The sequence below is a fragment of a genome, unplaced genomic scaffold (genome assembly GCF_019419815.1).
Source record: "Pyrus x bretschneideri cultivar Hongxiangsu unplaced genomic scaffold, Pyrus_bretschneideri_v1 Contig4, whole genome shotgun sequence".
Taxonomy (NCBI): Eukaryota; Viridiplantae; Streptophyta; class Magnoliopsida; order Rosales; family Rosaceae; genus Pyrus; species Pyrus x bretschneideri.
The window spans coordinates 2,684,959-2,709,365 of NW_025999723.1; the positions used below are offsets into that span (position 1 = coordinate 2,684,959).

The 24,407-nt window shown below is 38.9% G+C and overlaps 4 protein-coding genes, 1 non-coding gene and 1 pseudogene across 6 annotated transcripts; 2 read left to right on the forward strand and 4 right to left on the reverse strand.

The window, feature by feature from the left end:
* Nucleotides 1–2,627: 2,627 nt before the first annotated feature.
* Nucleotides 2,628–5,161, forward strand: LOC103960538 (RHOMBOID-like protein 2). Its single transcript, XM_009373022.3, has 4 exons — nucleotides 2,628–3,052; nucleotides 4,056–4,219; nucleotides 4,302–4,465; nucleotides 4,582–5,161. The coding sequence occupies exons 1-4, from the start codon at nucleotides 2,760–2,762 to the stop codon at nucleotides 4,948–4,950; spliced, it is 990 nt and encodes a 329-aa protein (XP_009371297.2). The 5' UTR covers nucleotides 2,628–2,759; the 3' UTR covers nucleotides 4,951–5,161.
* A 358-nt stretch (nucleotides 5,162–5,519) lies between these two features.
* Nucleotides 5,520–5,593, reverse strand: TRNAV-AAC. Its single transcript has one exon. It is a non-coding gene; the product is annotated as a tRNA-Val (tRNA).
* Nucleotides 5,594–7,272: 1,679 nt separating this feature from the next.
* Nucleotides 7,273–11,117, reverse strand: LOC103960537 (protein IQ-DOMAIN 23-like). Its single transcript, XM_048564875.1, has 4 exons — nucleotides 10,580–11,117; nucleotides 8,777–8,977; nucleotides 8,489–8,566; nucleotides 7,273–8,277 (listed from the first exon to the last, which is right to left on the reverse strand). Exons 1-4 carry the CDS (start codon nucleotides 10,961–10,963, stop codon nucleotides 7,522–7,524), a joined length of 1,419 nt encoding a protein of 472 aa, XP_048420832.1. The 5' UTR covers nucleotides 10,964–11,117; the 3' UTR covers nucleotides 7,273–7,521.
* A 2,898-nt stretch (nucleotides 11,118–14,015) lies between these two features.
* Nucleotides 14,016–14,769, reverse strand: LOC103960536 (protein MEN-8). The gene has a single exon (XM_018650711.2). The coding sequence runs from the start codon at nucleotides 14,325–14,327 to the stop codon at nucleotides 14,016–14,018; it is 312 nt and encodes a 103-aa protein (XP_018506227.2). The 5' UTR covers nucleotides 14,328–14,769.
* Nucleotides 14,770–14,916: 147 nt separating this feature from the next.
* On the reverse strand, nucleotides 14,917–20,844 carry LOC125468958 (annotated as a pseudogene).
* Nucleotides 20,845–20,966: 122 nt separating this feature from the next.
* On the forward strand, nucleotides 20,967–24,387 carry LOC108868183 (F-box protein SKIP23-like). Of its 2 annotated transcripts, XM_048565749.1 has the most exons (3): nucleotides 20,967–21,287; nucleotides 22,173–22,349; nucleotides 23,020–24,387. In XM_048565749.1, exon 3 carries the CDS (start codon nucleotides 23,157–23,159, stop codon nucleotides 24,294–24,296), a length of 1,140 nt encoding a protein of 379 aa, XP_048421706.1. In that variant the 5' UTR covers nucleotides 20,967–21,287; nucleotides 22,173–22,349; nucleotides 23,020–23,156; the 3' UTR covers nucleotides 24,297–24,387. The 2 variants fall into 2 exon arrangements, with proteins under 2 accessions (XP_048421706.1, XP_048421707.1); XM_048565750.1 differs by having other exon boundaries at nucleotides 20,967–22,349.
* Nucleotides 24,388–24,407: the final 20 nt, after the last annotated feature.

Below are 24,407 nucleotides of genomic sequence, written 5' to 3' on the forward strand. Positions count from 1 at the left end.
TGGTGTGCCGACGAGGACGTCGGGCCCCTAAGGGGTGGATTGTGACATCCCACATCACCCAGGGGTATGATCCTTATATGTATATTATCATCCCTACCTAGCACGAGGCCTTTTGGGAGCTCATTGGCTTCGGGTTCCATGGGAACTCTGAAGTTAAGTGAGTAGCGCGCGAGAGCATTCCCAAGATGGGTGACCCATCGGGAAGTTCTCGTGTGAGTTCCCAGAAACAAAACCGTGAGGGCGTAGTCGAGGCCCAAAGCGGACAATATAATGCTACGGTGGTGGAGCGGGCCCGAGAAGTGGTCCGCCCCTGGGCGGGATGTGACAATATTGTGTGTGTGTGTGTGTGTGTACACATACATATATATGGGTACATTCACCAAAATTAACAAAAAAAGTTATTGTACCAAAATATGGGTACATTAATCAAAACCATAGAAAAAAAAGAAGATATTAAGCTTAATAATATTAGTAAATTTTTTGGATCAAACTTGATATGGATACATTCTCAAATCAATGAAAAAGAATGTACCCATTTTATATATAAAAAAAATGATACATTTTACATATAACAAATGGTATATTTAAGAATGGGTACATTTAAGATTAAAAAAATTGAAAAATTATATGAAGGGGCACATTTAAGATTAAAAAATTGAGAATCTTTTTATAAAAGAAAAAACTAATAGGTACAAACTTAATCTAATTTTATTTTTTATTATTTTGGAAATATTTGAATTGAAAATTAATTATGAGTTTAATAGAGGTGTGAGTATTAAATCCTAAACTAATTACTAATTTTTATATTAACAAATTATGTAATAAACATGTAAATTCATTATCACATTAATGCTATGGACTTCAATCAAAATTTGAAAACTAATAAGGTCTTAGTCAATGAACATTAGAAACTAGGGACCTGATACTAATTTTTCCTTAGTGTTTCGATCTTAGGCTTAGGGTTTCTTTTGTTGTGGACCCTTTTACAGAAGTCTGTGGAAGAATCAAGAGAGACAGGAAGAATTTCCCAACTGTAGGTATAAAATGTGATGATGGTAAGGGGGGAAGTAGGGTATACATAAGCAAGCAAAGCAACAAAAGAACCTCAGACCAACCCAACAAACTCCACCAGCACATCATTCTGATTGACCAACACAAAAGAAATGGTTAGCAGGATTCCTGCAGATTGATGTACCTGTTTCATCTTCCATCGTATGCTCTCGTTTTTAACAATCCTATTCTAATCGAGTTACTAAGATAACAATACTATTCAAGAATTTTTTGATATATTATCGAGTTACTACGATAATAATACCATTAAATTTTTTTTTCCTAATATATAACATAAGTATACTCGTACGTCATGAAACGAAAAGAGGAATCATGCAGCACTAGGTAGGGAATAAAGTGAAGAACTTTAGAACCAGCTAATTATAATGGTTTGATGAGATCATTTTCCAAGATAGAGCACATGTATAAGAACTTTAGAACCAGCTAATTATAATGGTTTGATGAGATCATTTTCCAAGATAGAGCACATGTATAAGTTATAAATGGTAGGAAAATCATGAAACAACAAACAAGATTACTTTCTTTCCACAAATTTAGAGCATAAACTAATGTTTGAGACAAATATAAACAAAAGGTCAAGAGCTTGAGAAAATAATTCAGACTTTTTCTAGAGTTGAAATCCTCTGTGGATCACATTGTTTAGAGTTTAAGGATCAACAAATCCGGACCATTCAAATTGAATCCAAGGTACTTATTAACTCATTTCACTGGTTCACCTCACACAAATTAAAAGCCCGATCCCTCTTAAACGGTCCAGATTCGCTGGTCCTTAAGTTTCAAACAGTAAAGTCCAGAGAAGATCTCAATTCATTTTCCCAAATAATTTTCTTCTCTCTATTAAGTTTTTGCTTGGAATTGGACCCCTAGAGGTATATACCATATTCCTTTCCAGTTAAAACTCGTACAAGCAATCCATTGCATTTAAAAGTAAAGAAGAGTCACTTAATACTACGGTCTAGTGATATTTCTCTTCATTTAGAAGCAAGAGGTCTTAAGTTCAAATCTCATGGACGACGAATTCGATATCAAATTAGACTGCCCATTATGTGGCTATGCTAAAGTCGTATTTCAAAATAAATAAAAAATGCAAAAGAGTATTCTGGGTCCGTTTCTTTTTTATATGAAAAAGGAAAACGAAATGGTAGGTGGAAAACGAGTCCACAGTTGCATGGTCTTCCACACCCAACAAAACCAATCATTTTAAACCACGTCAAACATCTTTCCAATTCACGACGATATCAAAAGAAATTTTTAATTGTGTCGAGAATACGGATAATACATCATGTGTTTTTATGCAAGTCGTGAAAAATTTTAATTTTTAAATTATTAACCTTTTAACACACATAACCTACTATTTATATAAGAACACGTGATGGTGTATCATCTTGTGTGACGGTCACACTGGAAAATCTCTCGATATCAAAGTGAGAGGGCACGTGACTATTGACGTGGAGACCACCGATTGACCCCGAAACATGTGCATGCACAGGGCTCAACAGCTTATGTAACAGTAACACCCAACGATGGAGACTGTGGCAGTTAGATACAAGAAAATGGCGAGCCCACCGTTTTCTTCCACTCTCCCACTCCTTTAAAACACCTTCCCACCAACTCCATTAAAATCCCAGTTCCCAGAGAGTTTCAGAGAACAAAAAACCACCATTTTTTGTCGCAAAAAACCAAACAAAATGCCTGCAGCTTGTGAAGATGCGGAAAACAGGCGAGCGAAAAACAGAGCAAGACAGCAGAGCTACTCGTCGTCCTCGTACGGGGTCGATGATTCGGAAGCCCAGTGGACTTCTTGGTTGGTGCCAATGATTGTTGTCGCCAATCTTGGAGTCTTTCTGTTGGTCATGTACGTCAATAACTGTCCCAAGAACAATTATGCGGCCGCGCAGGGGAAGTGCACGGCGAGGTTTCTCGGGCGGTTGTCGTTTCAGCCTCTGAAGGAGAACCCTCTATTCGGTCCTTCTTCCTCCACGTAATTTTACTTTCTCTGGTTTTCTAATTTAGTAAATTCTTACCCACTTTCCAATTTTCTGTTTTTTGTCTGTTGGTGTTTCTGTTTTGGTGGTTGAAATTCTGGTATTTGCTCTTTTGAATCCACTTGAATTTTTGGTGATCAAATTTTGAATTTTTTGTGGCAATAAATTAGATGGATTGGAAGAACTGCTTGTCAGCTTGAGAAAACTTTTGAGCATCTGGGGCATTTTTTTAATGATTTTTGGTGAAAATTGGGATCGTTACATAGAGAGTTGCTATTAACACTCGAGAAATGTTGTCCTGCGCTCTTGGAAGTACAATATGTTTTTATAAGATCGGAGTTCGGGACAACTTCTTTGTAGTGACAGTAACAACTTCACCGGCCTTTGAAAAACTCCGATTTCTGAATTTAAGAAGCGGGAGGCCGGTGTTTGTGCAAATTTTTCTTTTTAGATTCAATGTCGAGAATCCCCTATAGTATGCAAAATTCTTCAAGGGTTATCGCAAGTTTTAGCAAATTGTATATAAGGTCAAGGTTCTTTTTATTATTTTGGTCTCAAATTAGTAGCCATTGGATGCTCAACCTAGAGCTTGTGAAAGCCAACGGATACAAGATTTCAAGCATAAAAAAATGTCAGTTTCTTACAACATGCATACTAATGTTGTCAGAAGTTTTTGGCTCTTCCAATAGAATTGAGATCCTCAGTGGATCTCTTGTTAGGTGTCAACGGATTCGGAGATTTGGAGCACTTATTTCAAATCATGCGGTCTTCATGAGTTTATTCTACTGATTACTTCACACAAACTAAGAGTTCGGATCTCTCTCTCTTTTCAGTGGCCCGAATCTCCAGGTCCTTTGGCTCCAGACTCCTTCCAATAGAGTTACTGACTAAGTTGCACATATTTCTAGAGCTTATTAGGTCTGTCTTGAATTTAATTTCATGGAACCAATTTACCTTATTATATATCTAATACATGATCTGTCTTACTTCTAAATGAAGATTAGAGAAGTTAGGGGCTTTGGAGTGGACCAAAGTTGTGCATAAGCATCAGGGATGGAGGCTGGTCACTTGCATTTGGTTGCATGCTGGCATAATCCACCTGGTTGCTAACATGCTCAGCCTTGTCTTCATCGGAATCCGCCTTGAGCAGCAATTCGGATTTGGTATGGCTCGTTTGGGAGTGTTTCTATATAAGTGAATTACTCACCTTAAATTACTTGATCCTGTATAATCTTAATTTGGCAGTAAGAGTTGGAATTATATATCTGCTGTGTGGATTTGGAGGGAGCATACTTTCCTCGCTTTTTATTCGAAAGAACATCTCCGTTGGTGCCTCTGGTGCGCTTTTCGGGCTTCTCGGAGCAATGCTTTCAGAACTAATTACAAATTGGACCATCTACACCAACAAGGTTTATATGGCCTTGATATTGAATAAGAACGGAAATTGTTATTAGCACTTCAAAATAGTCTTGACGTTTAACTTTCATGTTCGCTAATTTACTCTATTTCGCTTTTGCTTCCGCAGGTTGCAGCCCTTCTCACACTTTTAATCATCGTTGTCATAAACCTTGCCGTTGGAATTTTACCACATGTAGATAACTTTGCTCACATTGGCGGTTTTCTTACGGGTTTCCTCATCGGCTTTGTCTTGATGCCCCGCCCTCGCTTTGGGTGGTTGGAGAACCCGAATCTTCCTGCCGGAGTCAAAGTCGTCAAGTCCAAGTACAAGGGATACCAATATGTGCTATGGATACTCTCTCTCGTTCTGCTCATCGTCGGATTCACATTTGCATTGTTGATGCTCCACCGCGGAGAGAACGGAAATGACCGTTGCCATTGGTGTCACTACCTCAGCTGTGTTCCCACATCTAGATGGCATTGTGAAGAAAATTAACACCGTTATGTAAATTTTAGTTTTTATTTTTTTTGTTTGAAGGGGAATTATGTACAATATTCATTAATAGTAGTTGAAAACGTACAAAACTGAATAAGGGTCCATAACATGGGCCTCGATAAAAACATTGCTGGAAAAAATTTTAGTTGTTTTAGGAAGTGAAAAACTGATTTTCTACATACAATGTATTTGTTGTGGATTTGGACATTCATTTTTTTTTTTTCTTTCTTTCTTTTCATATGGTCCTGTTTGTAATTGCAATTTGTCTTCATTAAATTGTTCTGAATTAATATTTCTAAATGTTAGTATAACAATCACAGAGCTCCATTTTTGTTTGAATTTTGATTACCTAGAAATTGAGAGGGATGGGACGGAGAATGATTCAGGCTAAAACAGAGCTTTGTGATCTTGCATGTAGCCATCTAGATACCAATGATCTTTAAAGTGTTGTACACGTGTCAAACTTTTGCTACGGAAATCCGTAGAAATTCTAATACCAAATATAGATGAGCAAAAAATTTGCATTTAAAAAACAACTGTTCTGAAAAAATGTCAAAAACATATAGAAATGGCTTCGCCCGGGTTCGAACCGGAGACCTTCAGTGTGTTAGACTGACGTGATAACCAACTACACCACGAAACCATGTTGTCAATAATCCTCTAACATTTTAATTTTACAGGATCCCGGTTTAACTGTTAGACTTTTTATTTTTGGTCAACAGTTGTATGGCTCATTGAAAATTCATGAAGATTCTTTATTACACCAACCCAACGCTTACATCAATATAAAAACGCACATGATGCTTTTGGCTACTTCAAACCTAGTGGAGTGAGGTGTAGGTTGATGGAATTGTGTAAAATGGGAGGCCAAAAATTGATGATGATCTGGACGACGTTAACGTTCTTGTTTCCTTCAATGACATTGAAGTCTAGCACCGAAGAATGCACCTCCATGACGTCACTGGTTGCCATGTGCTACACGTTCATCACCTACGGGATGCCGTTTTTGGGGTCTCCGTGCTGCAATGCTATGGCCAGTCTCAAGGTTATTGCTGACACCATTGAAAATCGGAGATTTGCATGTAGATGCTTGATGGCCCTCATCGCCACTTACAACCCAAATGTGCCCATGTCATCTCCACTTTGCCTGACTTTTGTCAAGTCTCTTTGGCTTCAACATCGATCCTAATACTGATTAATTGCAACTTGTAAGTGTCTCCTGCCTAATTGTCAAGAAGAAATTCCCTGCAACTGAAATGTTATTGTGACGGTATTTCAAGTTAGTTCAAATACTTCTATCCATAGCTAAGTAATTTGGTTGAGATGCCACCACCATGATATCTGGTGTATGCAAGTTTCTCTCCAAATTGTCGTTTATGGTTTTGGTTTGTGATGGATGCCTAATGTGTTGGAAAAATTAGGGTCTAATTGCTATATTAAATCACATGAAAAATCAAGAAATAATTAATGCACTTATACATCAAAGTAATGCATGCACATGAGTAACCAATGTTAAATGAACATGATATAATGGATTAGAAAAACCTAGAAAATACGGTCAAGGCAAGTGTTGGACACTTTGTCCTTAAGAAAAGTTTATGCCCCACTACAGTACGCATGGTTGTTCGACGCATGTCTCCCAAGATACAACGACCACGTCCTTGTAATAGTAGCACTCCAAATCACAAGGCTTCATGAACCACGATTGTGTTGAAAACTCTCTTATATGGACTCAATGAGACTCTCTAATATTTAGTGCACTCTATCTATGATTATGTAGATAATGATTTATTTATTATTATTTTTTTTTTGTGATTATAGGGGGCTTCCCTATTTATAGAATGTGAAATACCTCTTTAGAAAGCATGTGACTATTCATAAAAAGTCAAAAGTTGCAACATTTCATTTAAATAGACATATCTTTATACCAAAAAGCTCCGCTTCTAATTTCCATTCAATTAATAAATTTAATATAATAATAATATTATTAAATTTTCCAACATAATGATGTATACATGATGGTGCAGCATACTATGAGTCAGAAATTTGCACGAGTAGGTTCCGGAAACTGTATAAATGGCAGACCAAAATAAAGAGTCGGGATTCAGCTGCAGAGGAGGGAGTTAGGTTCGATTTTTAGGTTGTCAAAGGAACACTTCTCCGTCATGGGGATATATCTTCACTCTCTCTACCTATCGAGTGATGAGTGACAGAGTGAGATGAGGAGAGCGTGATAAATCCCCGATGTAAGTTATATTCTTTGGTGCAAGACAACCAAAATTGGTACGAGAAAACAAAAAGGTAATTGTTCTAAGGCTCAAGTGGTCTTACAAGCAATACTAGATTAAAAGTTTGATATGTATACAAGCACACAATCAAAATTACATCGTAATGGAGTTTGAATCCGTGAAGGTACAGTCGCAGTTTCGGAAACTATGTTCATCTTTTGACATCCATAGTGCCAAAGTTTGATGGTAAGAACAGTGTTTGTACATCTAAGGTCAAGTAATTAAACTCACAAACATTGCTACCATACAGAAATACGTATATAGGAAAAGAAGACACGCAACATCACCGTGGATTGGAGCTTCGGACTCTATTCAGGCGGCTAGGGCTGAAAAAGGCTCTATTTCGGAGGTCACCATCCTCAGCAAAACTCGTATCTGAATAAGTTCCTGCATCCCAAAACTCCGGAACAGACTTCTTGGACAAACCATATTTATCAAACTCAAGCCTTTGCCTAGGGGCACTTTGTGACCTGACCTTTGCGCGGAATGATTCCGTGTTAGCCATGTAGTTAGGGTAACCGGCATACCCATTAAAGAAACCCCACGAGCACTCACTCCTTGCCTGCGTGAAGGAATGACCTCTTCTACCACTGCTTCCAGGTCTAGAGGAGGCAGAAAATGCTTGTGGGCTGTTCTTGGTGGTCCTAAAAGCTGCTTCATCTGTTGCCAAGGGATATTTCAGAGATCGCAGTGAAACAACATCGATAGGAGCTTGAGGTGTGTTGAAGTTTGATCCTTTTGTCGAGCGTTTTGATGGAGAGTCATATGTCATAAAACCTGGGTTGTAATGATCTGAAGACAGAACGCGATGTGCTGTTTGAAAGGTTTGGGGTCTACGCTGGGAGCCCAAGTGAGACTTCCAAGTATCTACTTCAAGAATTTTGTCAACCTTCACATCATCTGAATGCTCATTTCTCAGTGAACCATCTCCGCGGTTGTCCCATGCACTTTCTTCCATCCACTGGTCTAGCCAACCTGACGCCAGCCGTCTTCTGTCTAGATTTATGGCATCCCTTACAGTTGAATTTGAACCACATCTCTGCGGTAATTTGATCAACATCCACATTTCATTTAAAGTTAACAAATGAAATCGAGATAAGTATCGAAGAAAGAAAGTTCAACAATGTCTCAAGATTGAATATCATTCAGAGGGGTTGGATTTGATAGAAGGGAATCCCAAAATTACATGTAAAACATCATGTAAGGTAGGAGGCCCGAATCAAATTCTACACAGCGATTGAAGTAAATACCTGCAGTATCGAGGGCCCGTCAACTTTGCTGCTATATACGCGGTGCTGGTATCCAATTTTGTCAGGGCTTTCTGGCAGCTGCAAGTAAACATCAAAGAAAATGAATACCAATTACATCGCATTAAGCAAAGTTGGACTCGACATATATTAATCAAATTTGTCCTTGGAATTAATCAATAAAACACTAAGCGCGGATTCATGATACGAGTATAAAATCTGAATCAAATTAAACTTGACAAAAAGAATCAGTAAATGCAATGTGGTAAAAGGAGAAGTGAGTCTGCTTACCGGGTGATACGATAGGGAGGATTTGCTGCTAGAATGTAGTGATTCAGACATGAGCGATCGAGTTGCACGCGCTCGGGCTTGGACTCGGACCAGTGTCTGCATACGCCTGAGCATGTCTGCCGATTGCTTTCTCACAATGTGACCTCTCACCAAAGCTTGAAGCTTCACCAGTGATTTGAGTGCTCTTAGGGCCCTTCTTGCCTTTTCACAGTGCCACAAAGTTTCGGGCAATCAGACCATCGATATTGCAGCGTACTACTAATTAACAAAATACAGTACAAATCGAACGTATGAATGAAACAATTTCTTTAAGTTCTTAACCGTGACGTTATTTCCCGCTAATTTGAAAATTAGGTAGGACACACTGACAACTCAACTCTAGCATACAACTTTTACAAAGGGAGAGGCTTGTGGATGAAATCATGATCTCACTCACAAAGGTTCCCTACCAAACAATCAAACAAAATAAAGAACAAGATTATTAAAAAAACACTCAATCATCTAAGTACAATAAAGTCACATACTGCAGGCATGTTTGATACTGATGCTAAAAAGTATAAAAACGCTGCTTTCAGGTCCAACATTTCTCATAAAGGTGCTTATTAGCAGAAGTGATTTAAATATAAACCGTCCCAAACGGGCTCTGAGTAAAAGCATCCTATTGCAATTTCATCAAGTTAACCCATGCTGCTGACTGTATTAATTAATCAAAGGTTAAGTTAAATAAATCCCAACTTGATCAAATTCCCACTAGTCATTTTGAATTTGAACGCAAGTGGAAAAAGGAAAGTATGGGAGCAGTTTTTCTCCAAGTGAAAGCCATCATCATACCACCAGAAAGGGAAGAATATATTATATGGCCATCATTTCACCAGAAAGGGCACAATGGGCCCACCAGCCTAGCTGGAAGACCGTACCAAGGTTAAATTTCTACAAAATGACAGTTTTGTCCTTCCGCATGCCATGTGGCAGTGGTAACATTAACAGCAGAATAGAATCGGGGATCGTTCGGAAGAAGAAATTTTTAAGGCGGTCGGAATACGCAGTGGTATGTTATGAATTATTATACAAGTAGACGAAGTTTTTATTTTTTTTCTTCTTTTTTTCAAAGTATCTTGTTACTTGTATAATAATGTATGTATTCGTGTTCCAAGCATATGAGAAAATTTCTTGTTTGTAACTGATTTTAAACTGATATAAATACCCTTCGGTGAATATATTTTTGCAACGCTTCTCTATGAAAAAACAAATGAATTTTGAAAAAAAAAAAAAAAAAAAAAAAAAACACTTCAAATAATTTTAAAATTTTAAAATATTTTTATTTTTTAAATCTACTTTCAAACAAGCCTCAGATGGTTGACGAAGAAGGATGGTTCTAACTCTCTAATCAGCTGCGCCCACGTCATCTGGGACATTCTAAATACAAGTGGAACGGACGATAGTAACCCTTATGTGACAAAGAAAGAAGAATACTCCAGAACAAGGTAAATACGGATTACGCGTACATTCGGTAAATGTACAGTAAACAACTCTGTGGATACCACAGAGAATCACTGCTTGAACACTCCGACAGTGACCCAGCGAGTTGACACGTCAACTGCAGCAGTGTCGGCGGAAATCTAAATTTGTATATTTTTTTTTTTTGTGAAAATCTATGTTATGAAGCTTCAAACTTCGAAATTGGGCTGTATAAGAGGAAAGGAAGATCCTTGGAAAAATGAAAAATTGCCATTTCCAAAGGTAATTTCAGCTACGGACAGGGGTAGAAACGGAAAAGAATTAAAAAAAGGCGAAGTCACTAACCAGATATCGCCGGAAAGTGGACTGTATCTTCACCGCGGCGAGATGGCGGCGGAAGGTTGAAGGCGCCGCCACGGGAAGGCTGACTTGCGAGGAGGTCCCTGGTGGAGCGCCATTAGTGAGGCGGACGACCTCAGCCGCCGCATGAGCCGCCGCGAGAGCAGCCTCAGCGACGGCGGCAGTAGCGGCTGCTACGGCTATGGCATGCTCGTTGGCGTCCAGGCCCGCCCATTCCTGAGCAGCAGGTGATGACGTGGAGGCGCCGGGCTTGTGCTTGTTAGACCCAGAAGTAGTCTTCTGACTCTTTTCCTTGGTGGTGTGCTTGTTCGTCGGAGACGGGTTGTTTTTGGGCCGTTTGGGGCCGAAGAGTCGCCGAAAAAATCCCATTTCTCATTGCAGTGGGAAGAATAAGCACATGGGACGACGGAGTTGGGGAATTTGTGCCGGAGGGGGGGGGGTGCGTGAGGGAGAAGCCAAAAGCCAAAAGCAGAAATAAGGAGTGTTGGAGTGACAAGGGAGTGAGCGATAGAGATGAAAGCAAAGATTGTGGACGAGTGTTTGGAGTTTTGGAGAATTTTAAGAGTGGTCGAGGTGGACAAGGATGGGCTTTGTCGCACAGTTAGGTGGGCCCGGCGCATTTAAAATGCAAACGCAAAAAACTTTGGGACTTGTTATTTAACTTTAAAAATCACATTTTACATTTCAAATTTTATATATTTGGAAGAAAAAAAATACGCTTGTAAAGAGTGTATAATGAGATTTTTAAAGCGTCAATAACACTTTTCAAAACTTTTGGAGTATTTACAATTTGCATGTTGGGCTTTCCTCCTGGGTTTTACATCTCTAGTTGGGCTACAATATACACATTGATCCATTTGTTAAATGTTGAGCAAATTTCAACTCTGCCATCTAAAGGCAAAATGAGTTTTTAACAACGGAATTTTTACGATGCTTTGGAGTTTTTTTAATCATTATATCTTTGATTAAAAATATAAAAATTAATATTTAATGGTTAAAATGTCCAAAATATCGGTTTGAGAGAATCGAGTGAGATCATGGGGGACGGGAGAAAAGGCAATACTAGGACCCTCTCTCAATGTTATCCAATAATCTGACACCACTTGATCACTTGCTTGACATGTAGGCTTTCTTTTTAAAAAATAGAGGGGATTGACTGATGGTTGAGTCACGACAGTCCACCTTTCTGGGGTCGGGATGACTCATAAAAGCATTTTAGATGCCCTCTTATCACTATCGTATGATTCATTATCACTAAAAATTGAACCCAGAACAAGCCATGTGGAGGGACCACCCCGTGGTGATTGCTTTACACATAGACTTCAACTGACAAACATATCGACAACTATGTAGTTGAATTATGGTTAATCAATACAACGATAGTCAATGTACTTGTCGAAATTTGATGGTTAGACTAATCAGCTCTCAAGGTAGTCTGCCCCAAGTGTAATCTTCTGAAAACTTGCCGTTTTTAGTTGGAGAATTATGTTTTGCAGTTGCCTTGGTTTGGAAAGGGAAAAACAAAAACAGAAAAATGAAAGGATAAATGGAGAAATGATCATATGATGGGTGCCCCTTCAAAATTATATTTAGAAACCAAAAATGGGCATTTCAGACATTTGAGACTCTACACTATACAACATAGTTTAACAGAGGAGAGTCTGAAGTGCTCTATCTGCCATTATAAACAAAAAAAACAAAAAAAAAAAAGCCCAAAGCCCAAAGAACGATGGAGTTTGGACACCGAGATCCATAGCCTACAGAAAACCACAAAAAAACACATGAACAGTGGAGTGTCAACAAGATCTTAGGGCAGGGTCAGAATTTTATTCTTGAGTAGACTAATTGAAATTAGTACATAAAATTATATTTGCTTATATAAAATTATATAATTATCAATATAAAAGATCAACACAGAATATAAACTATTCTCAAAATCATAACCTTAACCCAGAAATTCCAAGACCATATAAATAGTTAACCTACTAATTAAACCAAGAATAAGTAAATAAAGAGATTAAGAGCATACCAAATGTGACATTTATTAGAAAATCGCAAAAGAAAGTAAGGAAATACGGAGATAGGGAACTAATTCTAGATTTAAGAAAAAAAAATATTTTTCTTTTCTTGAGTAAGAAGCACAGAGGTTAAATCGCATATGATAAATGATCATTTTCTTTTACGAATAGGATAAAGGAGGACGGAAGATAGGACTAAATCATAATTTTTAGCATAAAACGTATTATTTATTACCTATCCTCTACTATACATACATTAAATAATGACCTGTATTGAATTGTGCTATTCACACAAAAGAGTAGTGTTATTTACACGCATTTTTACCTCCAACACACCCTTACTAATTTTTTTTCATTGACTATATTCAATTCATTGGATCCGACAGCCGAAAATTGAAAAACATATGTAAGAAGTAAAAATAAGTGTATGCAAAAATAAGTGTACGAATAACACTATTTTTACAGAAAACCTCCCTAGATTACAGCCCACATTAACCTTGTGGGTGGCTCTGCCATCATCTACGTGCAGTAGTTGAGAATGACCACGTGGATCGTGTTCGTTCGAGAAGAACATGTTAGGATCAGTTTGTTGGTTTATCACCAGGTTTAGCTTGTTCGTGCATGCACTGAACCACCCGGTTCGTTTCAAAGTTGTACAAACCCTGTGTAATGAACATCGAAAGATCCAAACTGGCTAACAAGACATGAACATAAAAGCTTGAGCATACGATGGCGGACTTTTGTAGGGATACATCTATATTCTGAATTCTTAGTGCGCTAGAGTACTCGCCATTTGCAGTCAGTGCTACTTGAAGTGAAAGCTTGAGCATCCTCAGGCTTTAATGAGATGATGTAAAAGGGCGACACTGAGCCAACAAGGTTCCTCGCGTTACGAGGGTCAGGGAAATGTCTATTGTACGCAGTCTTACTCTTACTTTGCAAATAGACTATTTCTACGACTCGAAGACTTTTCGATAACAAAAAAGTGACATTTCCGTTACGTAAAGGCTCGTCCTTAGTTTCAAAATGATATACCCATGTAAGTAGACCTATAGTCATATCTTCTCGATAAGGTCATATCTTGTTGTCATTATTAACCGTGAAGAATTCAAAAACTTCCTGTTCCCCAAAGTTGAAACATTTTTTCCATTTTATTCAACAACTTTAAGTTCTCTCTCTGATCCCCATATCATCACAGATCAGAGCATACATTCGAGGGAAGAAAAAAACGAAAAAAGACAGCATAAGCAAAGTGATGAAACTTGAACATTATTCCCTTGGCAGCGTCGTAGTAGCGCATCAGTTGATGTCTGCAAAAGGGATTAAATTATAAAACGATCTTAATTAATCCTACAAATTGTAATTAATGTACGATGATCAATTAAACATATACTTTTAGTTGACTAACCACAAGTGAGGGGGGAGAGATTGCACTGGGCGGGGAGGCGAGCGGCGACCCTGATAGCGTTGCAAATGCATTCAGGATGGACGGCTTGGAGCGCGCTACAACAATCAGAGCTCGGGTTGGTGTTGGTGGAGCCAGGCACCACAAAAGGTGCACACACATTTAGGCTGCTCAGCTCGGCCGAGCAACTGCTGCCCTGAGCATCAGCCTTCCGAGTATGCACTGAGATGCTCAGGGCAATAAACAACACAAGGATTGTAGCAGCTTGGAAGCAGCTGAAAGAGTTGATAAGATACTTGAAGGATGCCATGATTACCACTCCACCGTTTGTGTTAGAAGGTAATTAATACTATTTGTATGGATTAAGATTTCTGATTAACTATGGATTATCTTGTAGGATAATCAAGTCCATTTATAGGTGGCAATTGGGCAAGGAAGAGGTGGCTTCATGTATGAATCACCTAATTACTGCTGGTTAGATGAACAATTTCGTGTAGGGGAAAATCATGTAGGTCTCATGACCCAGTTAAATTTTGTTATTTTTTAAGATACAAACGGGTGTTAAGTAGGAAATTCACAAATGATGCATCAGGTGTTATGTATTAGACCAATTAGATAGTGTAGTAAACACTTGAAATCGTGCTACACCGCTCAATGTGTAAATGTGCCGCTTAATGGTCGACATTGATAGTTTTTTCATGTGTACGTATTATGTGTTTGCACAACATCTGAATGGTTAGATTGTAATATAAAATCAGCTGCTGGTGTGAGAAAATTGAGATTTGGATAGAACCCTTTCATTATATGAAAAATCAGCTGCCTTCGGCTGGAAGAGCAAATGCCTTGAAAAAAGAAACATGAATTTTAAGTACCAAGCAGAGCAAAACAAAATGCCAATGCTAGGAGGAAGATTCATCCTCAGCTGCAGCAGGAGCTGTCCAATACTTTTTCACGGTGAACAGCAGTTTTTCCATCTCGTGAGGACCGTCTTCGTGGTCTACAATCTGACTGTCCCATTCCATGCCGTTGATGATGCTCTTGATTTTTACCAACACATCTACGTCATCTCGAATGATCACGCTCCCCTCTGGCCTCAGAATTCTGTCCATCTCCAGCAAAATGTCATCTGCATTGCATCTGCAACTCGAATGTGACATACATTGGTACATGTTACTAATTGTCACACACAAATAACTAATGCACGTAAAGCGTAGCAAATGTTTTTTAAAATTTGAAGTATATTATGAGTTTCAGGTTTACCTATCCTGATACAGGCTAAACACTGAATCAGCATGAATGAAGCCATAAGTTCTTGGATATGTAGACATTGCTTCACACCTGCAAAATTAATACTACTCCGAGCGTGTTAGCCAGCCTTGAAATTTTTATATATGTCATAAAAAATGTATGATAAAATGTTACTGGATTTACCAATTCTGATATGTTCCAATCAGTCCTCGTTCGTAGATGATTCCTAGTGTGTTAACCTTAACTTCCACCGGAACGACATTCATGACCCAGACAGGTAGATCAACTAGGGCAGCAGCAAATCCACCCGGCTGTGCATTCATGTCCAAAATGTTTCTGTACCTTCCAGGGTTTCCGAGCTGATTATTCACCGATTTATAGTACGAAACCCTCTTCTTCCACAGCTCCGAATCTTGCTTAAAAACGTCAGCCGTCACACCTTCCACAGTTCCCTTGCTAATCCTTAGCGGGATTGCATTGAGCCTATGTGGCCGGTTTGCCAATTTTCCTCCTGCAACTTCTTCATTGTCTGAAACTTCTGGCAATGGGGTCAAACAAGTTCCAACTTTGTGTACCTGCAACATTTTGTACAAGAAAAAGAAGTAGATGAGTTTAAGGAAATAGTTCAGTTATGTTTTTCTTTCTAACCAAATCAACGAAATTCATTAAAAACGTGTGCACGACACTAATCTCAATAAGATCATAACATTTATGACTTTAAAAGGTAAAACTAAAGCGAACACATACCAAGCCGTATCAGGATCATTGGTGGGGCAGAAATTGCTAGCCTTACCGAGCTTACGGTTATTTTGGCAACTCAAATGGTTGGTTGGTTTTTGCCAAATGGCAATGTCGTCCTTCTTCACCAACTTTTTCCAGCAAAGGCTCTTGGCTACATCCTCTATGGAAGTCTGCTCCTCATTCAAATCCTCTTTGGTTCTTTCCCAACCCTTCCAATATTTTGCCCAGAGGAGCGGTGGGCCCCATAGACTCCAGTACTTGCCCGGTCGTAGAACTCTGTCCACCTCCGTTAAGTAAACCCTGTATGTACTTGTTCACTCTAAAAATTACAAAGCCTACGTGGCGCGCAGGTCGAGTAACTAACAAGCTAACTACGTCATTCGGTTGAATGCGGGGCGTGCCAACTAGTTGGCCGAGCTTAGCCGAGGAGTAAAATTTGTTGATGTTGTGTTAAGCGCGTTGCTGACTTCTTTATCTTGCGACTGCAGCTGATGAAGGAACAAATCTCGGCCTTTGGGTTCTCGAGCCTGAAGACAAGGTTGCTAGTTTTGCGAAGTTCACAAATCGTCGACATCGAATTCGGTCATAGTGGTTATATTTGTGAGAGTATAACCACGTCGAATCGACACCAGACTGTATGGACACAAGTATTCAAGGGTAATGTGTGTCTTGATGGTAAATGTGGTTCGGCTCTCAGAATGTCGAACTCTGAAACTCACTTGGGAGTATCCAATCATAAAACCATTCGGCGTTTAATGTGTCGAATGTCGTAACTCGTAACACCTTACTTTACCGAAAAGGCTAATAAGATGACCTCTGCTAATAAGGATTCGGAAACCCTTCTCGACCGAGACTTGGATAGGTAACCAGTCGGCCTCGACACAGTGCTGTTTATCCAAACTGAAGGTGCTCCTAGGTCGGCTGATTCTATGGCAACAGTGCTGTTTATCCAAACTGAAGGTGTTCGCTGGTTACCTTCACAGTATTGTTTATCCAAACTGAAGATGTGTCGGCAGGAAAAAGAAAATAAAAAATCTCAAGATGTTTGAGAGGTTTTGAGCAGGGCAGTTGTGTGTTGGATTGGAGGTCCTTGAATTGCACCCTAATTTCTCTATTTATAGCAGCAAAACCCAATCCTAACCATACTCGAACTAGGACTCCTTACCCCAATCCATCTTATCTCGGCCAATCCCACTTCTATTAAGACTTTGAACTCATCCCCTTTCAAGGCCATATTCATTGTTGGTCGAGAATCCAAATTGCACTAGGACTTCTTTGACCCATTTGCTCATCCAAACTACTCCTTCTTGCTATAGGACTCGACCATCCTTGCTGAATGGCCCGGGACCACCAGGTAGCCCATAATATGTTTGAAACAGTTTTGGGCCGAACATAAACCTACACTCGGCCCAATAATATTATTTTAGGCCCAAACAGTACCAATTTAGAATGTGCAAAATTACGCAAATATGTAATGACTAATTCACGCGTTATGATATAAGCAGATGACAAATGTGAATTTTGGAGTTGATATGAAGTTTACCATGTTGGCCCCAAGGAATGAGGCAGCGAGAGCAATGGGCCATGTCAAAGGCTCTAGAAAGGTAAGGAAGTCTTTTCGACGCAAGGATTCCGATGAGGGCGGGCACTCCTCACTCCAGAGCAAATTGGACTTGCAACACGTGCGTGACCCTTAGCGCAAACGACATGGTGAGGATGTCGCGGGACAACGGGTACACTCCCCAACTTGTGAGAAATTTTTAGTTGTGACGGGAATACGAGTGGTACACCACGTATTTTTATGTAAGTGGTGAAAAATTTTATTTTTTAAGTTATTAACTTTTTAATACACATATCCCACTATTTATATAGCGACACGTGGTGTACCATATCGTGTGACGATCATATTAAAAAATCTCTCCCAACTTGCAACCTGCATTGCATGCACGTAGAGGAAATAATAAATTAACATCACATGGCTGCCACGTGGACTGTGACCAAGTCAACGGCGTTGACTTTGTTAAAAATAAAAAAATTATTTTCAATGTGCAGAATGAGAAATAAAGTGTGAAAAATTGTTTCTCGATAAAATTTGTGGCATGAGATCAACTTCAAAATAAGGTGCAGAAAATTATTTCTCGAAAAATATTATAACACATGATCAACTTGATGTCATGATTTGATGTTACAATTAGGTTACAATTAGATTATGTAAAATATAAATGTCATCATGACATTTGATATACAAATTCGTAACTATAGACATTGAAATTTCAGTGAAATAAATGTTGACCAATGCATTAAAATTACAACCTTTATTCATTGCACCTACATCACACACTCATTTTACCTACAAACTCCACTCATTTCACCTACAACAACCACTCACTTCACCAAAAAAAAAATGGATGGTGGTGATTCATTCTCAAAGCCTATAAATAGGCTTCTCCATCAAGGGATAAAAAAAAAGGAGACCAATTCATATCACACCAAAACCTTGAAGCTTTGAAACTCTAAAGCTCTCAAGCAAATCCCGAAGGATCAAGAAAGCCCTCTTCGTTCTTCGTCAAATCCGCCTTCAAGATCAAGCCTCAGCGGCCCTTGAACAAACTTCCCTCAACCTTCAAGTTCAAGCCTCGACAGCCCTTGAAGAAAGTGTTCGTCGTTCATCATCCGTTCATCCTAAGATCAAGTCTCAAAGGCCCTTTGGATCAACAACATCAGCAAATCCACACACTCATTCTTCAAGATCAAGCCCAAAAGCTCTTGAAGATCCGTTCATCAACCGTTCATCCTAAGATCAAGCCCCAACGGCCCTTTGGATCAACAACATCAACAAATCCACACAACTGTTCATCCTAAGATCAAGCCCCAACGGCCCTTTGGATCAACAACATCAATAAATCCACACAACTGTTCATCCCTAGATCAAGCCCCAAGGGCACTTTGGATCAACAGCCCATCCACAGATCTACACTTACGAAGATAGAATCAGATGATCAAATTGTAAAAGAGATTGTAACCCTAAAATTAATACAAAATATATTTTGTACACGTGTTCTTATTTCAGGAAAATTCATGTTTACAATAGCTTTCTCTTAAAAATTAACTTGCCGTAAATTACAGATCATCAACACGGTAATTAAGATTTGATGAAATTATTTTCCAAATCGAAATGTTTTATTTCGGATAGAGGAACCAATAATTTAGCCTTCGTCGTTGACCAAAATATGCATAGTTAACAATGTATCGTAAAATATTTGCACTTGATATTTGTGCGAGACTCCTTTCTCAAGTTTTGGGGTTAATTCGTAAATTTAAAAAGCAAAAAATTAAGAGGGAGGAAATGTCTTATTTTGGGAAATTAAATCGCCCCTCCCCTTCCTATTTAGTTGTAATCATCAACTACCACGAATTCACCAAAATACTACTTTTATGATCTATTTGTATTATCATGTGTATCATTTCTTTAATGGAGATGAGACTCATATGTATTGGCAGATCCTACCTCTATTAGAAAGATGATACAAATAAGTGATAAGTGTAACATTACTCCTAATCCACGAGAGATTTTGTAGGATATGTGTGTTAAAAAGTTAATAACTTAAAAAATACAATTTCTCACCACTTATATAAAAACACGTGGTGTACTGCTTGTGTTCCGGTCATAATGAAAAATTTCTCCTAATCCACGCCTAAGTTCATATTATATCGAAATTTGTCGTAATTCACACGCGGCCACCAATTTTCTTCTAAGAAATAACCATTCAATAATTCGAGTTAAAACTGAATTATTTACCCAAGTGTATATTAATTTAGACTAAACCAGTAATAACTTAGTGCACGATGGGGCCAACTAAGAGTATTAAAAACTAATTATGTTAACGAAGGATAAAATCTGATTATAATTAATTAGTAAATAAACAAATAATGAAAATGCAAGCTTGCTTACCCCACAGCCTGTATCAATGGCGGTCCGAATCGAGCCATCTTTGAGATTGATCAATTTGCCAATATCATCAATGTACGCGTCCGCACCGTGAGGGAACTTGGTGCCTCCCCCAAGGAATTTGAACGTGTCTCCTTCGTATATGATCCAATTCTGTGCAGCCTTCTCCACCGTCAACTCCTTGTGCGGCACATTGGCGTACCACGCCAGATCCCGGCTTCTCGGCCAGGAGAACACGTTTTTGTAGCCGTACGGTGCCGGGATGCGGCACTTAAGGAACTCGCTCTTCTCGGGGCAGTGCCTCTCTCTGTATATGAGCCTGTCCCAGTCGAACTTCAGCGACCTCTTGGAGTCCTCGCACGGCGTGTACTCGCTGTATTTCGCGTTGCAGCACGGGTACTCGTTGGTGGCGGCGGAGTGGGAGGACGTGGTGGCGGTGAAGTTGGGGCTATGGTGGGAGTTGAAATCTAGGGGTAACGTGATTGTTGTTGTGTTGTTTGGATTTCGTTGGAGGATTTGCATGGGAGATTGAAGGTTGGCGAGGTGACGGTTTTGGTGACTGCGGTGGTGTCGTCGTGTTGCCAGAGGCCGAAGAAGTAAAAACAGATGCATAGGAAGAGGATGACGGGTAAGGTGTAGACGTTGCGTTTTATCCAAGGGAATAGTGAGGGTTTGGAGGGCTTGGAGGTTGGGTGGTACGGAAGGCGGTCGCCGTTGGAAGTCATGGATGTATGGTGTGTGGTGGAAGTGCATGATGACTTTCTTTCTATTCCCTGGGAATTTAAAGGGGTTTATTTGAGGGAGGTGGAGGCAGTGAGGGGTTTAAAGAAATAGGGTTATGACGCACGTTGGGGTGGTGTTGTTTGTCTAATTTATATAGACATTGGAATTAAATTTTGAAATAGATCTGCAGGAGTGCTTATTTTATATTGATAATACATTATTTAGTTTGTAAATTAAATTTAAAATTTGGTATACCTAACAATTCCTACCTAGTAATGCTACCAAATAACTTGCCGAGTATAGATAGACAAGCTAACCTGGCTCTTCTTTCTTTCTTTCTTGGTTAAGCCTTCACCTCTGCACACCAATTCAATTGATCAAAACACCCAAGACTCACCTAGAATCATCTCAACCATACATTGACAACAAGGCTTGGACAGATGTGCATAGATAAAGATGAGCAAGAAAATATTCTTCTAGGGTTTCAAATGCAGCCATGTATATAAACACTACTGTTTTCACTCTTCATGTTTTTAAGTTTTAGGTTTGCCGTTTCTCTTGCTTTTCTCACTCTCTAAAATTGGCTGCAAATTTTTGGTCGAAAAAAAGGTAACGTTCCGCTTGTACAGCTCCCGATTCTTGAGATCATTTGCGGCCGTGTATTTTTGCTTAATGTTTTGCAGCTAGTTAGGATTATTCGTTTTGGTTATGTACATATATTAAGCTCTGATCGATCGATCTCTGGAATTCAAAGTGCTCACTGATTTTTTGTTCTACTTGGTCTTCAAAATTTTGACTCTGCTGCTCGATCTTCTTGTTTTTCTGCTTGCTTAAGAGTTTGACTAGTTTAATTTCGTTAATATTTTGTTACTAGTCAGAAATCTCTGTCTCTCTGATAAGAATTTAGCATATAATTTCTTTATTCCAGTTTTACTTTGTTAAATTTTGAGCTCAATTGAACTGGTTCTGTTTAGGTTCTCTAGTAATTGGTGGGTTCAGGGTTGATAAACTTATGTCATTTTTTCAAGCGTAGTTTGGTTACAAGTTAGACCATCTCCAATGGGGAGGGCTAAAGGTCGTCCAAAAGCCAAACGATGACCTGATTTGCCAAAAAATTCATCTCAAACTGATAGCTGGGCTATAATTATATGGAGCCTTCAAGATCATTATTTGGCCAAAGCGGCATCATGCAGACCAAATGTAGCCCTCCACTTAGCCACTTTTTTTGGGGCCAACTTCTCAATTGCAATAATTGATTCTAATTCAATGCTAGATTTGAAAACATCCGATTATGTGTTTTGTGCTGGTTGTTAATGTTGAATTTACTTTCTGCCTAACGTTGGTTTGGAAACTAGTTCAATTTCTGTGTTTATTTTTTCTCGTTATGCTGCTGATAGTGTTGTTTCCTTCCTTTTATCTTAGATCCCCATCATAAATTGTTGAAAGCTCATACAGAATATAAACTCTCTACTTTCACGAATTCTCCATTTTCAGAAACATGCTAGCATCAATACAGAGTTATACTTACGCTTACCAGCACCGGGCATGTAATGCTCTTCCAACAATATTAGCATGACCAGAACGCTCAACATATTCAGCAAAACCAGCAACACCAGAACCAATAGCGGCAAGGGGCATTCAGTGCTACTTCCTTAACAATGTCCCGGCCAGGTTTCATTTTTCTTCTCCTCGCTACATATTGATTTTTGTTTGTTTGTTAGTTATGTAAAACATATTGTAGAAGGATGATGTCTGTGATACAGTGGGCATTGTAGAGCCTTTGTTTCTATTACCTTTTTAACACGTCCTGTCTAGTACTATATCTGCCTCTGGTTACCATTCAGTGTTCCTTTCATTAAAATTAGTTAGTATAGCAGCTCTACAATAAAACGCGAGGAAAATCTTGTTGATCCAAATTAATATACGGACTTTAAACATGATTTAAGCTTATTGTATGAAATAGTAAACACAAGAGGGTTAATTAATCTTTCCATTTCGATAAAAAAAAATCTATGAATATCTTAACTTGTTAGAGATTAAGGAAAGTTTAGCTAAATAAGATTAATAGAGGGAAAGAGACATTATTTATTAGCTATTAGCTGTCATAAAGAGAGTGATTTCTACTGCTTTGTGTTGCATGCCTTTATTTATAAGAGGCAGCGGCAATTTATCTTTAGTTCGAAAAAAACTTTTGTTTGTGAGTAATTAATTTCCTTAATGCTATAGGAAATCCTGGTACTCTGAGCTATTTGTTTTGGGAAACAAGCATTAGAGACTTATTAGAGAATTGGGTAATTTATTGTTTCCTAGTCCTTAAAATCATCTTCTCCTACTCTTGCAGGGAGGGATTACGATGTTACCACTACCAGGAAGGAAAGAATTTAGTGTATATAAATAAACACGAGGGGTACGGGTTTTGCTCACCCAAAAAAAAAAAAAAAACGAGACAAAGCAAATTCGTGCTTGAAAGTCGAAGCTATGGCTTCAGTAGTTTGGCAAAGTTTGCATAAGCATCTTTTAGATTCCGTCTTGGAGAGATTGGAGTCGCCAAAGGATTATTTGCATTTCAGCATTGTTTGTAAGTGGTGGTATTCTGTGGCAAAGGATAACTACAATCCGCGTGCTAAGGTGACAACTCCAGTGCTCTTGCTGATTCAGACTGCAAAAAGAGGCACATGGTCGTTGTGCGATGTCATGCAGAATAAGGTCCTTGATTTTCACGTACAGGTTCCAAACGTGCGATTCTGCGGCTCTTCAAAGGGATGGTTGATATATGTGGACAAGGATTCTGTAGTAACCCTGGTTAATCCATTCTTTAGGGTTAAAAGGACGAGAAAGAAAGAAAATTCCATCATTCGCCTTCCTCCACTCATCAGCGGTGTTCCACCATTGAAGAATTGGGATTCGTCTATCAGCTACTATTTTGCCTACAAAGCCATACTTTCAGCAGACCCTGTATTATGTGCAGACAATTACATTGTTGTGGTGATATGCGAGGTATACTGTCAATTGGCTTTTATTAGACCCGGTAAAGACACAACATGGACCTTTGTTGCTGATAGTCGGCATATAATTGAAGATGTTGTTCCTGTTGAAGATGAATTTTACGGTGTTGATCAAGGAAGACGCAAGCTTGTAGCTTTTGATACTAGTGCTCAGTACAAATGCAATGTAATATTGGATGTAGGCAACACGGAAGAAGTGCCAGCCAAGAGATACCTTGTGGATTTAAATGAGAAAAGATTTTTAATGGTTGAAAGGTATGGGAATGTTATAGATGGGAGACGAATGACTTATCAGTTCAGAATTTTTGAAATGAAGTCTCACAAGTGTGAGTGGACTGAAATATACGACTTGGGTGATGTTGCTCTCTTCGTTGGTGATAACTCTTCGATAGCTTTGGCGGCTTCGAAATATTCAGGATGTCAACCCAACTGCATATACTTCTACCACGACAACATTAGTCAAGGAGCCTTCCAACCCATGAAATCTCATGATTTTGGTGTGTACAACGTGAAGGATCAAAGCTTTTCGCAACCTTACCCAGAAGATATTATGACCCTTATGCAGATGACCAGTCGACCTCCAATTTGGGTTGAGCGACCTTTTAAGCTCTAAAAGGCTTTACTTTTTTTCTCATGTTTGCCATATCTTAACTCATGTTGTATGCTTTTGATAAGCTCTAATACCATCCAATGTCTCTCTTTATAAAAATAATCATGCTATCAT

What these genes read in the sequence shown, in the direction of transcription:
- LOC103960538 (XM_009373022.3), top strand. Translation starts at nt 2,760, where the DNA reads ATGCCTGCAGCTTGTGAAGATGCGGAAAACAGGCGAGCGAAAAACAGA. An exon ending in TTCGGTCCTTCTTCCTCCAC is followed by an intron (nt 3,053 to 4,055) that starts GTAATTTTACTT and finishes TTCTAAATGAAG; the next exon opens with ATTAGAGAAGTTAGGGGCTT. An exon ending in GGACCATCTACACCAACAAG is followed by an intron (nt 4,466 to 4,581) that starts GTTTATATGGCC and finishes TTGCTTCCGCAG; the next exon opens with GTTGCAGCCCTTCTCACACT.
- LOC103960537 (XM_048564875.1), bottom strand. Translation starts at nt 10,963, where the DNA reads ATGGGATTTTTTCGGCGACTCTTCGGCCCCAAACGGCCCAAAAACAAC. An exon ending in CCACTTTCCGGCGATATCTG is followed by an intron (nt 8,978 to 10,579) that starts GTTAGTGACTTC and finishes CACTGTGAAAAG; the next exon opens with GCAAGAAGGGCCCTAAGAGC. An exon ending in CCTCCCTATCGTATCACCCG is followed by an intron (nt 8,567 to 8,776) that starts GTAAGCAGACTC and finishes GTTTACTTGCAG; the next exon opens with CTGCCAGAAAGCCCTGACAA.
- LOC103960536 (XM_018650711.2), bottom strand. Translation starts at nt 14,327, where the DNA reads ATGGCATCCTTCAAGTATCTTATCAACTCTTTCAGCTGCTTCCAAGCT.
- LOC108868183 (XM_048565750.1), top strand. Translation starts at nt 23,157, where the DNA reads ATGGCTTCAGTAGTTTGGCAAAGTTTGCATAAGCATCTTTTAGATTCC.